Consider the following 15,812-nt stretch of genomic DNA (forward strand, 5'->3'; position numbering starts at 1 on the left):
TGACTATGTGAAATGTTCTTGAGGTTAAGCACAAAAAGTTCCCTGGTAAATAGACAGAGTAGTTTGCCAAAAGTCTGTGTGTGCAGTGGTAGGACCAGAGCCGAATGTTTGACATAATTCCGTCCAAAAGAAGAAGTTATAAAGGCTCATGCAGCCAAATAGAGGAACTCGAGTTCCCACCGTTAAGCAAAAAGCTTTAAGAAAGGCCAGCGTTGAGCCTTTTAACGAATCACGGTTGTTTAATCTATCATTTGAAGAAAATGGTGGTGGTAGTCTTGACTATCTGTAACCAAACTGATCCTACTGAGATCTCAGACAAAGATACCTTGGGAAACATTTCTCCAAAGTAAAATCTGCGCACTATCTGCTTCGACATTCTCAGATTTACAAAACTCTGCCAGCGTCCTGGGAAGGATATCGCCTAAATAGGTGCTCCTGGCGACAGTACAATGAGCGCTGCAATTTCCTAATCTAAGCCAACTTAAGGGACATATTAGTCCTTAGTAATCCATGCCAGGGGTTACCTAAAAAGCTAACATTTCTCTTTAACTTAGATAGAAATATTTTAGCGTATCTTAGTTTAACTTACCTGAGCCATCTTCAAATCCGATTCAAACACATCAAAGTATTGATTCCATAATAATTTTATTTCCACTTCACTTTTCTTACCCAACAATAATTTTGCCTAGATGTTAGCCTTCATTTGAAGCATTTCCACCATGTTTTCTACATTTCGAATATTTAATGGCTTCTCAGAAATATTACCTTAATTGAGATTATTCTAAACAATTAAAAATATTTTTCTTAATCCACTCGAAATTCATGTGGAAATATCTCGTCCCCATCCTCGTTCCTTGCACCTTGCGAATAACCTTGCTTTGGATCGTTCCTTTTTCTAAGTTAAACAATATTCACTTCTATTTATCTTATACGAGGCTAATTTCGTCGTTTTATAAATTTTGTTCCTAAAGATTTAGTTACATAAAATATGTACAAAAGTTCATCTTTTTATTGGTATCTCGTGAAAACTTTACTTTTTTATTTACAATCAATATCCGAAGACTGTTTTCACTGTTTGCTGATAAAGTACTGTAACGAGAGGAACAACAGTTGAGAGGATTTTCAGCTTCCGATTTCAAGTATCCTTAGGATATAGAGCAAACTAATGTTCCCAATTGAATCTTTGTCTTTCGCTACGGATTCCCTATCAGAGTAGTCAATAAATCAAATTTTTCTCATTAAATAAAAGTTTTATCAAATATCACGGTCATTTGGAGTTCTCCTGAACTCATACACTCAACAGAAACGAACCTAAAAACAATCAACTAGTTCTGTTCAATATTCTGTAGATGTCGAATATATCTGTATCTGTAGATTTTCTAATACCTTACGAACACGTTCCAATCTAGAATTCAATTTTCCAAATGCTCTCTTGATGTTCAATATAAGATCAGGTATTTTTACGAATCGTATCACCGCCGCCTGGCGTTTTTCGATGATGTTTTCCCTCACGACCGTTCCCGTTCTTCTTCGATGCGTCCTGAATATTAACAGGATGACCGGGATGCCCGGAACCACCTGACACCGCTCCCATGCCGGCTCCGTGGCTGGATTTTCCTGACCCGGATAAAATATTATTCACCTGAATGTGACTGTTATTCTCCTGATAATGGGCTGCAATATCATCACGAAACGCTAGAAATCCTAATTGGGCATGTGAGGCCTCATTTAACGCCCGGGACCTGATACAGGCCCGGTATTGGTCAGCAGTCAGACGTTGTCCACTTGTTACACCTGTGCACACCTGTTTCATTTGTTATTCGGAAGAGAAAAAGAAGAAAATTGTGGGAAATGAGTAGAATTTCAATCAAATCAAACACATGAGAATAGGAACTGCTCACTCACAGTCTAACCCTTTTTGGTTTTGTACTGAATTACCGTTTGGGGAGGATTTGTTTGTGTATGGGGTCGCTTGTAGGTATCAAGTTTTCAACTATGAAAAGGCAACTTTTTTAAAACTAATTTCCCTTAAAGGGTTTGTGGAGAACAAAACCTTATTTAAATGGATTTATTGCCTGTCTGGCATAGGCATGTTTTTTGGAAACGGTTACACCCGTTGATATCAAATTTGCTAAGAAGGTTGCAACTGTCAACGCATGTAGTGAGAGGGTTCTTATAAATGCAAAAGGGGGTGCAATTTTGTTTCACCAAAATGAAATGACTTAATTAATGCTTTGCAAAGTATTAGTTTTGCCGTCAGTTGAAGTTTATTTTAAGGGGCCATTCTCTGAAATCTGGAAAAACAACAACAAGCCTCAAAATACCGTCCATCTCTCTCAAAAATAGTGCAATACTCTATTTTGTAAGCTGACTGCCAAGCTGCCCTTAAGTTCATCAGAGAGTCATAAGATTTGGCAGAAATGTATGGCAAAGTATGAAGCATATATGGAAAGTTTGGTGGAAGTGCTAATTTTAAGGACCAGTTGATAATAGATCAATGAAATTCATTATAAAATAAAACAATACAGCGGTTGAATTCAGCCAGCGTATTTTCCTAATAGCTACTTTCAAGTCTTCAATGACTTATTATACTTCTCTCCTGGTCTGCTGCAATTTTGCTAGCCTCAAAGCTTCATGATATAAATCCTTGGCAGAACTCCTCTTACTATCTTTGCGCTGCCGCCGGTATAGCTGATAGCGTTCTCAGAAACATGGACAATCGCCATTCAGAGGGTGTTAAACATTATTCTGACGAAGTTTCAAGCAAGAAAATGAGATGAACTCGGGATGATACCGCAGAAAACACCGAACTTTACATACATAATTATGTACGATTACGATTGCAGCACGAACCTTTCTCGGTGGAGTTGAAGCATATATTCCTGTCCCTGTCTCTGATCAATATTTAACGTGTTTACATCATCATCAACGGCGCAACAGCCAACTTCCGGTCTACGGCTGCCTAAGTAAGAAACTTCAGACATCCCGGTTTTGGGCCACCACTTCGATGTTTTTAAAAGCTGTCTGGCGTCCTGACCTACACCCGGCATTGCTCTTATAAACTATCCGGGCTGGACCATCCCCACCCATATAGGGTATGAATTATCCCATAAGGGACCAAAAATTGATCTCTCGGATGCGGTCAAGAGTCCGCAAAGAATGCATAAGGACAGGTAAGACCATTTTGCACAATTCGACTTTTAACTCTACGGTGATACGTTTCAAGCGGAACAATTTTTGTAAGTTGAAATGAGCTCTCTTGGTTGCCAACAACCTTACGCGGATTTCATCGTCGTGATTTTCGACCCAAGATATGTTAGGAGAATTATAATGGTTTCAAAGTTGTATTCTCCGATTTTTATTGTTCTCAGTTCAGTTCTTCCCGTGATATCGCGATATCGTCAGCGTAGACCAGTAGTTGAATGGGTTTGTAAAGCGCAGTGCCCCCGCATTTTCACCAGAATCACGGATTAATTTTTCCAGTGCCAGGTAAAAGAATATCCATGATAGTACATCCATTTACCTTAGACCATTGTGCATGTTGAAAGTTCTCGAGAGTGATCCTGTTGTTCTATCTGGTTTCGCACATTGGTCAGAATGAAACCGAATTTTCTCATGGCCGTGTATAGTTTTACCCAGCCTGAAGCAACTGATGGCCATATACCAACAGTTGTTCTATCGCTTGCCACACAGAGAAAATCTAATCTACTGCTAATTTGCCTGGAATGAAGCCTTTTTGGTATGGACCGATGCTGTTCTGAGAATGTGGGGCTATCCGGCCAGAAAATATAGTGGAGCATATCTTATATCTGATACCTTATGACTGGCATTAAGGCATTGATCTGCTGTACCAGACCTTACTCGTAAGCTGGTGAGCCGCTTGGTGTAGTCGCTTGCCTCCATATTTAACCAAATCAGATTTCCCGCTTCATCTCGACAAGATGAGCATCGAGGCTTATGGTTTCATTCTGATGAATTGTTGGGAAAACTTCCACGTCTGAGGTTATTCCCTATATTTTTCGAATTCACAGACCTTTTTTCTCCCAGACGACTTGGCCCAAATACGTTTCTTGGTATATCAATGATGACGCTGTTCAGGTGGCTCTGAAAACCATTTGTCGATGCTTCATCTGTAGGACTTCTATTGACAGAAATTATCAAGGCATCCGTTTTCCCCTTATGGGTATACGGAGGACTTTATTCTGATTTCAATCTCTACCTTCAGCTGATTGTCTGAGTGGTAGGGGTGCTGTTAGTCGAGCCAGGAGCACCATGTTAACAAGAAAGTGATCCGAGCACGTTTGTATGTGGACTGCTTTCTGCGCAAACCAAGTACTTCCAACAACCATTTTGTGCAACCCTGCTAACTGGATAATCCCCAGTCCGTTATCATTGGTGTTTTCATGTAAGCTATAAGAGCCAACGTCATCACCGCGCAACAAGCGGTATTCGGTCTAGGCCTACCTTAATAAGGAACTCCAGACACCCCGGTTTTGCGCGGAGGTCCGCCAATTCGATATCCCCAAAAGCTGTCTGGTGTCCTGACCTACGCCATCACTCCATCTCAGGCAGGGTGTGCTGCGTCTTATTTTTCTACCATAGACTTTCCCGGCTGGATCATCCTCATCCATATGGATTAAGTCACCCGCCCACCGCAATCTGTTGAGCCGAATTTTATCCACAACCAGACGGCAGTGATATCACTCATAGATTTTGTCGATATGTAAGGTATGTCCATGCTCATGTAGGGGGCCAAAACTTCTTCGGAGAATTCTTCTTTCGAACGCGGCCAAGAGTTCGCAATTTTTTTTGCTAAGAACTCAGGTTTCCGTATTAATCGGAAACCATAAGAACTGACAAGGCCATAGTCTTGTACAGTAAGAGCTTTGACCCTATGGTGAGACGTTTCGAGCAAAACCAACAACCATGCGCGGATTTCATCGTCGTAGTTGTTATCGGATGTAATTTTCGCCCCTAGATAGGAGAAACTTTCAATGGTCTCAAAGTTGTTGTCTCATATCTTTATTGTTTTCGTCTGACCGCTGCGATTCGATGTCGGTCGTTCTTTGATTTTTGACGTTGCCACCATGTACTTCGCCTTGCCTTCATTAATGTGCAGCTCGAGATCTCGGCCCGCCCGATCTGGATTTTCCAAGGGCAGGTTGAAGTGAACGCATGTTTTACATCGTTATTGATGTCGAATGGTCCCGATAGTGATCCTGCTCCTTTTATCTGGCCTTGCACATTAGACAAAGCCAGCCCAGTCAGTCTTATTAATTTCGTCGATACCGAATCCTCTCATGGCCGTGTATAGTTTTACCCTGGCTATGATATCATAGGCGGCGTTAAAGTCACACACAGACAAGCTGATCTGTTGCTAATTTGCCTGGAGTTAAGCCTCTTTCATATGGGCTAATGATGTTCTGGGTTTATGGGCCTATCCGACCTTGCACCATAGTGGAGAATATCTTATAGATGGTACTCAGCAACGTGACACCTCTATAATTGCTGCACTGTGTGATATCTCTCTTTTTATGTATGGGACAGATAATAACTCGTTGCCAATCGTCAGGCATTGATTCACTGTCCCACATCTTGATGATGAAACACTTGGTGTAGTTAGTCGCCTCCATATCTAGCCAATGCGGCTGTAACTCTATCGGCTCCTTGCGACTTATGGTTTTTACGCCGGTGGATTGCACGGATTGCTTCTTTTCTGCTTGGTATTGGAAGTCAGATTTCTTTCTTTGTCTCGGCAGGATGAGCATCCAGGTGTGTAAGGCTACATCCTGCTAACTTGGTAAAACTTGCGCTCCTGGTGCGGTTGCTCCCTGTACTTTTCGAGTTCACAGACCTGTTGGTTCCCCCAGGCTTCCTTTTCCGTCTCTCAAGTCGCTTCTCCGCTCGACGGAGTTCGTAGTAGGTCTCTGCGTGTGGTCGCGTTCTTTGAGAATGGAACATTACTCGGTATGCGGCATTCTTACGTTCCATTGCTAGCCTGCATTCATCGTCAAACCAGCCGTTCCCACTCTTTTTACGGCTGGAGCCAGGTATGTTTGTGGCAGTATTTATGATAACATTCTTCAGGTGATTGTGAAGATCATTTGTTGATGCTTCATCTCCAGGATCTGTGTTGACTACGGTTATTGCGGCATCCATTTCCCTCTTATAAGTATTGAAGAGGGTTGTATTGTGGATGGCTTCAGTGTTAACTCTCGCCTGATTGTCAGAATCGGAATATGGGTGGTGTTGTTATTCGAGCTTGGATTACCTTGCCAACGAGATAGTAATCCGAGTCTATATTGGCCCCCTATATGTTCTGACATTCATCAAGGGTCAAAGGTGGCGGCGTTCGACCAGCACGGAGTTAATTTTGTTGAAAGTGGTCCCGTCTGAAGAGGCCAACGTTTGTTTATGGACCACTTTCTGCGCAAACCAGGTACTTCCAATAACCATTTCAGTCCGTTATCATTTGTATTTTGAGGTAAGCTATGGGAGCCAAGTACCGACTGAATACGGGCTCCGTCTCTACTTGGCTGTTAAAATCCCCAAGTATGATTTTGATGTCATAGCTGGGGCAGGCTTCGAGGGTGCGTTCTATTTTCTTGTAGAAGGTATCCTCATCCAACTCTGCAGTCTCCTCTGTAGGGGCATGAACGTTAATAAGGCTTCAGTTTTATTCAAATTAAATCAGAGAATGTGTTGCATGAGACGATCATTCCATTTTTGAACAAGTTGCTCGACATCAGACACCAAGAAACATCATCTGTGTAAAGCAATGTATGGTGACACTGTCCATAAAAAGAACAATGAAGAGTGGTAAGAGGGCGCTTCCCTGATGAACATCGACATTGGCACGCAGCAGTTTAGGTATGCCCATCACACTTCGAACTTTACTTTTCGGATCATGGTAGAGCGATTTAGCTCAACTCACAGGTTGTTCTGATACTAGTACAAGATGAGTTAGTGTTGCGCATGGTCAAATGCCTTCTCGAAATCTGGAAATGCAACGTAAAGGGGGTGACCCTTCTCACGGTGTTTCTCTATGAGCAAGCATGCAGCGTCTATTGTGTGGGTAATTCTGCAGTTCTTAACAAATCCAACATCTTTCTCAGTGTCAAGCCGACCTGCATGTGATACGTATGCAGTGAACAAGTGAATCGTACGATGTTTCATCAGCCGGTCTTCAAATCGCCCAACTTCTTTAATGAAATCGAAAAAACATGGCAATGCCAACACCATATTGAGTGTATGGGTTACCAAAATACAGAAGTCTTTAGCCATTTTACCACGTCCGCGTGCAGTTTTTTGTACCACATCATCGAGTTTCTTGTAAAGCGTAAATATCAGTGCGCCTTTTCCGAAGGGCTCTTGGGAGTTCCTCCACTTTTCCACTGAGGGTACCAATATTTAGCGTGCGGATATGTATCAATTTACTTACGCGCTGATGCCATCCATGCCTCAAGAACCCATGCCCATTACTTGACAAGACCGCCGCGTCGACAGAGGTGACACCCTACAATTGTTCCCAGACTTTTTTGTCAATGCGACCATTTTCGGATTTGCGTTTTCTTGGTCAGCCTGTTGCAGGATCTGTCACCAAGTGAGGTCAGGTCGAATTTAGCATAATTGAGCAACTCCAACATTATGTTGTTTATCTCTTTCCCTGATGTCAGTATTTTATTTTTGTTTTACTGAAGATAGTACAAAGCACATTGTCCCAAACCGTTCTCCTTTATCAAGGCTTGGGACCAGCAAGCTATATAAATACTGTAACGGAATTTGGCATCAACCCTGGAAAGTATTATAGGGAAAATGTCTATATACCTGGAAGAATAGAATGTTATTAAAAACATGGTAGGACGCATTTAATCTAGACTGAGAAATACCAAAGAAGTTAGAAAAGCGCAGTCGTGAGCACAATCCATAAGCAAGAGAAGAGTTTTCAAAAGCCAAGAAGACTATACACAGAAGGAGAAACATCAGCGGTAAAGTGGCACGGAATCTTACTGTGCCCCTTTCGGGTACGGAGGAGGTAAGTAAGAGGTATTAGTGTGTTAATGTGTCGATGTCGCCTAGATGGTTTTCTTGTGTATCTTTCTTCATCTTATCTCTGCAGAAAATGAATACATCCGAGAGATTGATCTTCGATGAATGTACTTATTTCGTCCTCCCTTCTTAGGAGAGCAAACATGGATCTATTATCGAAAAAGTTGCGCGTGTTTGCTTCCACCAAGCTTCGCATAGAGGAATTTTGAGGCATCATTCGCTGATTCCATTAAAATGCGGCACCATTAATCAAAAATGAATGTTTAAGAAAGCTCTGCCTTTGATTCCTAGCTATGCAATGTCTGTTGTTATGACAGATGCTGCCACATGCTCGCAGCAACTCGTAGCCATGTGCTCGCAACGAAGTGGGCGAACACCAATAAACTGCATCACATACACGGCACTACCCCCAGCCCTTAAGCGCGGAATTTTGCTCGTGCAACTCTCGTCGCCATCGAACGTGTGCAAGACTTTTCCGTCTCCATAAAATTTCAAAAAAATTTGTTGTGTGTGTTGAACCTCTCGTGTGTAGGCCGCTTTCCTAGAGCTAAATTTATTTTTGGCGTGATCCCGTATGGGTAAGGATGAGAACCTGAGGTTATTTTAATGGGTAACGATCCCAAATGATGGTGACTTTCGGAAGATTTCCGCGTTCGAAAAAAGGATAACTTCTAATCTTTTGAACATTCCAACAATAGGTATTGCTTGCGCTTTTAACGATTAAGGTAATACCGGTCGGAATGTCTTTTTACCTACGCTAAACAAATGTCTTCACTTAGTAACTTTATAATTCCTAATTTCGCGTTTATAGCCATCATCGAACCATCCTTATATAAGTCCACAAGTTTCACGCTTCTAAATTCAGCAAATCCTCCGTTTTTAGGGAGCCTATAAGTTTTATTCGAAATGATGCAAAAGTATTTCTTGTGTGTTCAGAGTAAAAGGTCGAAAAAAAGTTCATAACAGATCATCTGTCACGAAGACCACGGAAAATTGTCTAAACGGCTTTTCCTCGTCCATTTTCCTTCCTTGCCTATTTCTCACATTTGAAATTGATTCGATATGTCTCTGCCTTTAGAATCAGTGTAGGCTTTGAATCATTTTATGACTTAGCTATACACAATCCCGGAATATGAAAAGTAGGTCCCAAAATTGTAAAATTATCAGTTTCCACATCGAATATTGCCCAGCCTGCCTATTTCACTTCAGTAGCCATGATATACTTGTTCCTTGAAGTTGGTAAGTGCACCACTGGGGAGTGTGTTCCACAAAAAGATCTGAAATTGGTAGTATTCTCAGATTTAAGAGGACTAAAGTAATTCCATAGCCTATACAACGGCAAAATTTATGAGCGATACCACGACCTAAGGGTTGTGGATAAAATCCCACTCAATAGGATATGGTGGGCAGGTCACTTAATCCGTATGGAAGAAGATGGTCCAGCCCGGAAAGCCTATAAAGGCAATATCTAGAAGACGTTCCTTACTAAGGTAGGCCTAGACCGGATACCGGTTGTTGCGCCGTTGATGATGATGTTCATTAACGCGAGGTGCCTTTCATTGTCTTCCATAGAGCACGACAAGACGAGTGACGTTGCGGTAACTTTTAGATTCTAGGCGTTCATTGATAGGTCGATCACAAAGAACACCTCATTTGGGGAGTTCGGCGCAAAACCGGGATAACTGGAGTTCCTTCTTAAAGCATACCTAGACCGGATATCGATTGTGTTGGTAATGATAAAAATGTTTCCTAGAAAGGCGGTAACCATTAGTATTACACAGTTCTATTCACCCCACTCCACCCACTTGGGCTAGTACGTAAGGCATCAACGCAGCTTATATGTAATAGTGTTTCACAACTGGGGCTCTTTGAGATCAATGCATCTACGAACACGTTAAATCCGAAATCTACCGTAAAGTTGTCCGAACCGTGGTTCCCTATAGTTCTGAGTGTTGGCCGGCCACTAAAGGAAATGAACAATGACTCATGGCGGTGATGATGTTACGTTCAAGCCTGACGAGAAGAAGGGGATTCCCTCCGTGCCCGCAGTTTTGTCGAGAGCCCGGAACAGACATTTCCTTAAAAACCAGAGATAATAGGGAGCCCGCACCCCAGGTCTGAGTAAATTTCTCCTTGGTTCTCGTTTCCCACATAATTTTCACCTCCATTTACAATTTCCTTAGTAGTGGTCCGTTCCATTCCAATTACGCATGCAACCAACGCTGTTTGCATTTCGGTTTTGTATCTATGAGCGAGGTTCACCAGCCCACAAGAGTTGGTAGAAGATTCCTGGTTCCTCTATTGATGACAGATTGCAAAGAGGTACATATATAGATATATGAGAAATGTTACTATCTAAAAAATATGATCGAGTGCAGGAGTGTTAAGAACTTCTCTTCCCACTGAATTGGATCATTTTATAAAACAGAGTCTATTTTCAAATCATTAGGATTTAAGTTTAAATCTTTTCTATATGTTTAAACCAAAAGATACCCCTCTATGTGTCAATATATTTCCCAAACCGGATGCTCCCCTCATATTCACTTGGAAAAGACAAGCTCGAAATCAGAATACAATTAACGAAAAATAAGATATATCACATGAACCTTGCTCTAAGCATTAACTGTACCAACAAACATCCCCAACATTCTCCTGAAAAGGGTTAGACTGCGAACGAGCAGGAAAATCAAATTAGAAACGAAAGGAACGAAAAGAACGAAAAGATGAGATTTCGCTTGCCAGAAAGGTATATTTTTCTATCAAACGTTAGCAAAACGAAAGAAAAGGAGGAAAAGAAAAAAATATTGTTTTACCTTCGGATGCCATATGTGGAAAATGCCTGGATCTGTTGCACGGATAATTTTAATATTGGAGCGAACATACTTCCGGTAGAGCATTACATCCTCGCCACCCCATCCAACAATTTCCTCATCAAATCCACGTACCTTGAGGAAATCTGACCTGAATAACAAGTTTTTCAATATGAGCGAACGAATAAATAAAATCAGAAAAAAAAGTGTGTAGGTTCCATTGCACAGGGAAACATGGTATTGGCGTAGGAGTAATCCACTCAATCTACTCGAATCCGCATTGGGAATACTTTCTACGTGATACCGATGAGTGAAAAAGTGGCAAAGTTAGTTTTTCCTGTTTGCGTCTGGAAAATTTTCCACTTTGTCTGTTGTCGACGGAAAAAAAAGTTAGGTACATGTGCACAGGATTTTCTTTTGTTCCGCGGGGTGGGTTTTTCATTTTGCGAGAACACATCAATTGGTCTGATGGCGCAAGGGTTAGACAAATCGAAACGGACTATTTCAATATGGGTGAGATCAAAGCGGAGGTAATCCGTAGCTTTGAGCTGTTTGTGCAGTAATGACGTTACCGACCCAGCATAGCAGGATGAACTTTACTGATGTGGTGATACCAGAAGGAAAGTTTAACATTTGTTCGTCTACAAATATATATGGTATACCTACGCATTTATTACATGAAGTCCGAAACTTTTCCCGCAAAGTGAAAAACCCCCCAATGTACCAAACAAGAAGCTCATAAAAACCGCAACTGCTTTCCGTCTATTAACAAAGTTAGCAATCAATTCGGAACGTAAGACGAATTGGTGATTCGATCCTTGCTCACGCTATGCGCTCTCCTTTCCACACTACTCATAACTCACCTGTATTGGCATGTCATGCCGTAACCGAAATCTCGCCAGAATCCAGTATCCCGAGAGATTAGAAGTTGATCTGTTTCGGGCGGAACTTCCTTTCCTTGTAGCGTATATACAACATGCGGATTATACAGGCTGAACACGACCGGATAGTAAACCTGCAAAATGAAAAAGGAAACGTCCACAGTACACGCAGATACGTGTGGAGTAGATGTAATTGAGTCTAATGAGATGTGTGCTGATGAAATGGTTAAGATATTTCTGAGGAATTGAGATAAAAATTAGTTTGGATGGGAGTTGATGAAGGAATTTGGAGGAGGTTGATATTGCATTTATACATCCATGTCGTCAGCTTCTTGCTGTGCATTTATGATAACCGAAAAGTACAATCTTTCATTATAATCAATCAAGTAGGAAATAATTTCACTAGATTTGTAAAAATTGCACAAACAAAAATATCAATACCAAGGGTGCTGCAAAAAGAAGCTGGAGATAGAATTTACTGAAGTTTAATGAACAAAAATGTGCATGAGTAAGCAGCAGGTTCTCAGAGAGGAAGATCCTCCAGGAAACGAGAGATGACACCTCAAGCCAAGCGGTAATAAAAACCCCAAGCCAAGATGTGACTACCGTGCCGAGGGCTGAATGGTCACAGGTTTTAAGATGTGGCCGTAAACGTTGAACTCTGGGTACCAGGCGACCCCCAGTTTCAACTAGCCTTGTCTTGTCAAAAAGGGGCTTTGCCGAGATCGACTTACTTTCCCAGATAAAACTGAGGCCTTGGCAGCCAATAATAAGAAAACAAGAAAACAAAACCTTTTAAACAACTACAATTAAATCTCGATCGTGGACCCATAATCTCCGGGAATTACGCTGTGGTGGGGGAGGGAGAGTGGGGGAACCTTTTGTTTGACCACATGTCCGTTAGTATTACGCCACCTGCGTCAGTGTGCGAAGTTGTGTCATTGTGAGTGCATCGGTTCGCCTGTGAGATTTTTTTAGTAAAACAACGGCGAAAACGTAATGGCAGATTGTCGAGAACAACGCGCGACTGTGAAATTTTGTTTCCTTTCTTGGGGAAATCGACCGCGTAAACTATTGTAATGCTTAAGACTGCTTATGGGGATGCTGCCTTAAATAAAACTAGAGTTTACGATTGGTTTTTACGTTTTAAAAATGGAGAAATGTCTATTGAAGATCAACTTCGTTCAGGACACCTCTCAACGTCAAAAACTGATGAAAATGTCGACGAAATCAATGCCCTCGTGCATGAAGACCGTCGCCGAACCATTGATCAACTCTATGTGATGTCGGGAATGTCATGGAGTTCAATTCAGAGAATTTTATCCGAAGATTTGCACATGAGAAGGGTTGCAACCAGATTCGTCCCGCGCCTTCTCACAGATGAGCAAAGGGAGCGTCAACTTCCAGCATGTTTTGAGCTTCAAAATCAGCTCGAAGAGGACCCTGAATTTTTTTTCAAGGTGATTACTGGTGATGAATCGTGGTGCTATGGATATGACTCAAAAGGAATATGAAAAGAAATCGTTTTGCCACTGTGGAGGAGGTGAAACAAAAATCACTGGAAGGCTTAAAGGACATCCCGATGAGTGAATTTAAAAAATGTTTTGAACAACGATAGAATCGTTTGGAGAAGTGCGTTGTAGTCAAAGGCAAATATTTTGAATGTGATCAAAATTTGGTGTAAAAATATTGAGAAATAATAGATATGACGAAATTCCCGTTTCCCCCCCCCCCCCCCCCCTCGTATTAGGTTGTTTTATGATACATGAAATGACCAATTTGGCAAGCAAGTGAAATTAGTTGCGATTTTGCTGTATCAAACCACCACCAGTTGGGGCTGTTGGTGTCGGATAGTGAAGTATAAATGCTCCTACATTTAATCAAGGAGTCAGTTCAGTTTTGACCATCGTTGTGATAACAGTGAATACAAAGGAAAAAAGGATGGAAAAGAGCCAAGAACGTATAGTTTTCTGTACTAGTTCAAACTCGGTCATAAAGCAGCGGAGGCGACCAGGAATATTGACAGCGCATTTGAAGCTGATACGGTAAGCGAACGAACCACACGGCTGTGGTTCGAAAAATTCTAGTCAGGCGACGTAAACCTTCAAAGTGAGCCACGTGGACCTCCAGGAACATCGATTGACAACGACGAGCTGCGTTTGTTAGTCGAATCCGATAACGTCAGTCTGTGAGAGACATTGCAGAGAAATTGGGCGTACACTATTCGGCAGTTTCCCGGCACTTGCAACAACTTAGGTGAAAAAGCTCGACAAATGGGTTCCGCATGCCCATACGGAGCAAAACATGACACTTCGAATGGAAGTTTGCAGTTTTTTACTCTCCCGCAACAGAAGTGATCTCTTTTTGCACAGGATAATGACATTTGATGAAAAGTGGATATTATACGACAATTGTCGCCGGGCAACACAATGGCTAGATGTTGATGAGCCACCGAAGCATATGCCGAATCTATCCGGGGAAAGTAATGGTGACTATTTCGTGGTCTACAGCTGGAGTTATCCACTATTCTTTTTTGACACGACGAAACGATAAAAGCACAGAAATACTGTGCTCAACTCGAGGAAGTGCACCAAAAATTGAATATTTAAAGGCCGAGATTAATCAACAAAGATGGTGTGATACTCCTTCACGACAATGCATGACCTCATGTTTCCAGAACAACGGTTGAAAAGTTGAATGAATTGCAGTATGAGACTCTGCCTCATCCAACATATTCACCGGACTTTTCGCCAACCGACTACCACTTTTTTAAGCATTTGTGTTTATTTTTTGGCGGAAAAACAATTTAGGAATGAAGGGGCCATCAAAATTGCCTTCGACGAGTTTATCAACACCCGAAAACTGGAATTCGACAAAACTGCCATACATGCTCTTGTATCTCGCTGGAAGAAGTGTTTTGAATCGACTGGCACTTATTTTGATTAATTCAACAAATTTGTTTAAGCTTTACAGTCGTTTCAAATTTTAGTACCAAATCGGCCATTTCTTGTGCAACTACCTAATAATTGGGACCCAATCCTTAACGGAAGAACCGAAGCAGGCCCCTCCTGTCAGCACAGCTGACCCCTGCTCCAATGAAGAAACTCATAAAATCGTTCTGGAACAATCGAGCTGGCGGCTCTACTACGGGCTAGGGACCGTCACGTTACAAGTGCCGGCTCCTAAAACCATTGAAGGGAACGTGTAGCCCACGGCATATTCGTCTGAGGCGTAGATGAAGTGCCACATTTCTCAAATAAATTTGCAGCATTGTAAAGTGGCGACTGCATTTATCAGTCGTTGGATCAATAGTTAGAAGACATTTATATACCTCATACAAGAACCGTGGGTTTTCGGTGGGGTAATCAGGGACCTTAACTTCCAATATGCTGACCTGTTGCTAATTTGGTTAACGAACTATGTGATGGCGATCGCACATCGGCTAAACTAACCGTAAAAAGTCAACAGGGAGATAAAGAGATACTATGATGCTCTGCATATTTCCCCTATGACGCCGAAGAAGTTCCCAGTGGAACATTCATCAGAGCTATCCAATATGCCAAAAGTAGAGGCATGGGGGTAATAGCAGGATTTGATGTCAACGCTCACACTGGGGAAGTTCCAACATCAATGCAAGAGGATCGATACTACTGGAGTATCTAGTAGGAACAGATTTGCAGATTGGGTAATGAACCCACTTCCTTCAACGTTGCCAGGCGAGAGGTCGCTCTAGACAGAGATTGAAGAGTATCAAACAATATCACACTCTCGGATCAGAGACGCATTGATTTCGTAATGGGCATGGAACCACTACCACCCACTCCATTTCAGAATCCGCGGAAGACAGATTGGGCGACGTATAAAATAGAATTGAGTGCCCGAGTCACGATTCCTGGGAAGCACAACAAATCCACTGCTGGAATTGGGAAGACAACCGAGGTGGTCACAACTAGCATGAGAGAAGCTTTCGAATAAAGCTGTCCACTCAAGATGCCAAAGAAATGTAAAACACCATGGTGGAACTCGGATTTGGCAAAACAGAGGAGAACGACAAGGATGCTCCTGAGTCGTA

General features: G+C 41.9%; 1 protein-coding gene across 5 annotated transcripts in view; it reads right to left on the minus strand.

Moving 5' to 3' along the window:
• Positions 1-636: 636 nt before the first annotated feature.
• Positions 637-15,812, minus strand: part of LOC119646653 (chondroitin sulfate N-acetylgalactosaminyltransferase 1) — a 345,789-nt gene continuing 330,613 nt past the window's right edge. For all 5 annotated transcript variants that reach the window (XM_038047171.1, XM_038047172.1, XM_038047174.1 and 2 more), the window contains 3 exons: positions 11,723-11,874; positions 10,863-11,010; positions 637-1,804 (listed from right to left, as the gene is read on the minus strand). In XM_038047171.1, the coding sequence (XP_037903099.1) occupies positions 1,451-1,804; positions 10,863-11,010; positions 11,723-11,874 (654 nt within the window). In that variant the 3' untranslated portion in view covers positions 637-1,450. The remainder of the gene's footprint in view (positions 1,805-10,862; positions 11,011-11,722; positions 11,875-15,812) is intronic.

Source organism: Hermetia illucens, chromosome 1 (assembly GCF_905115235.1).
Source record: "Hermetia illucens chromosome 1, iHerIll2.2.curated.20191125, whole genome shotgun sequence".
Taxonomy (NCBI): domain Eukaryota; kingdom Metazoa; phylum Arthropoda; class Insecta; order Diptera; family Stratiomyidae; genus Hermetia; species Hermetia illucens.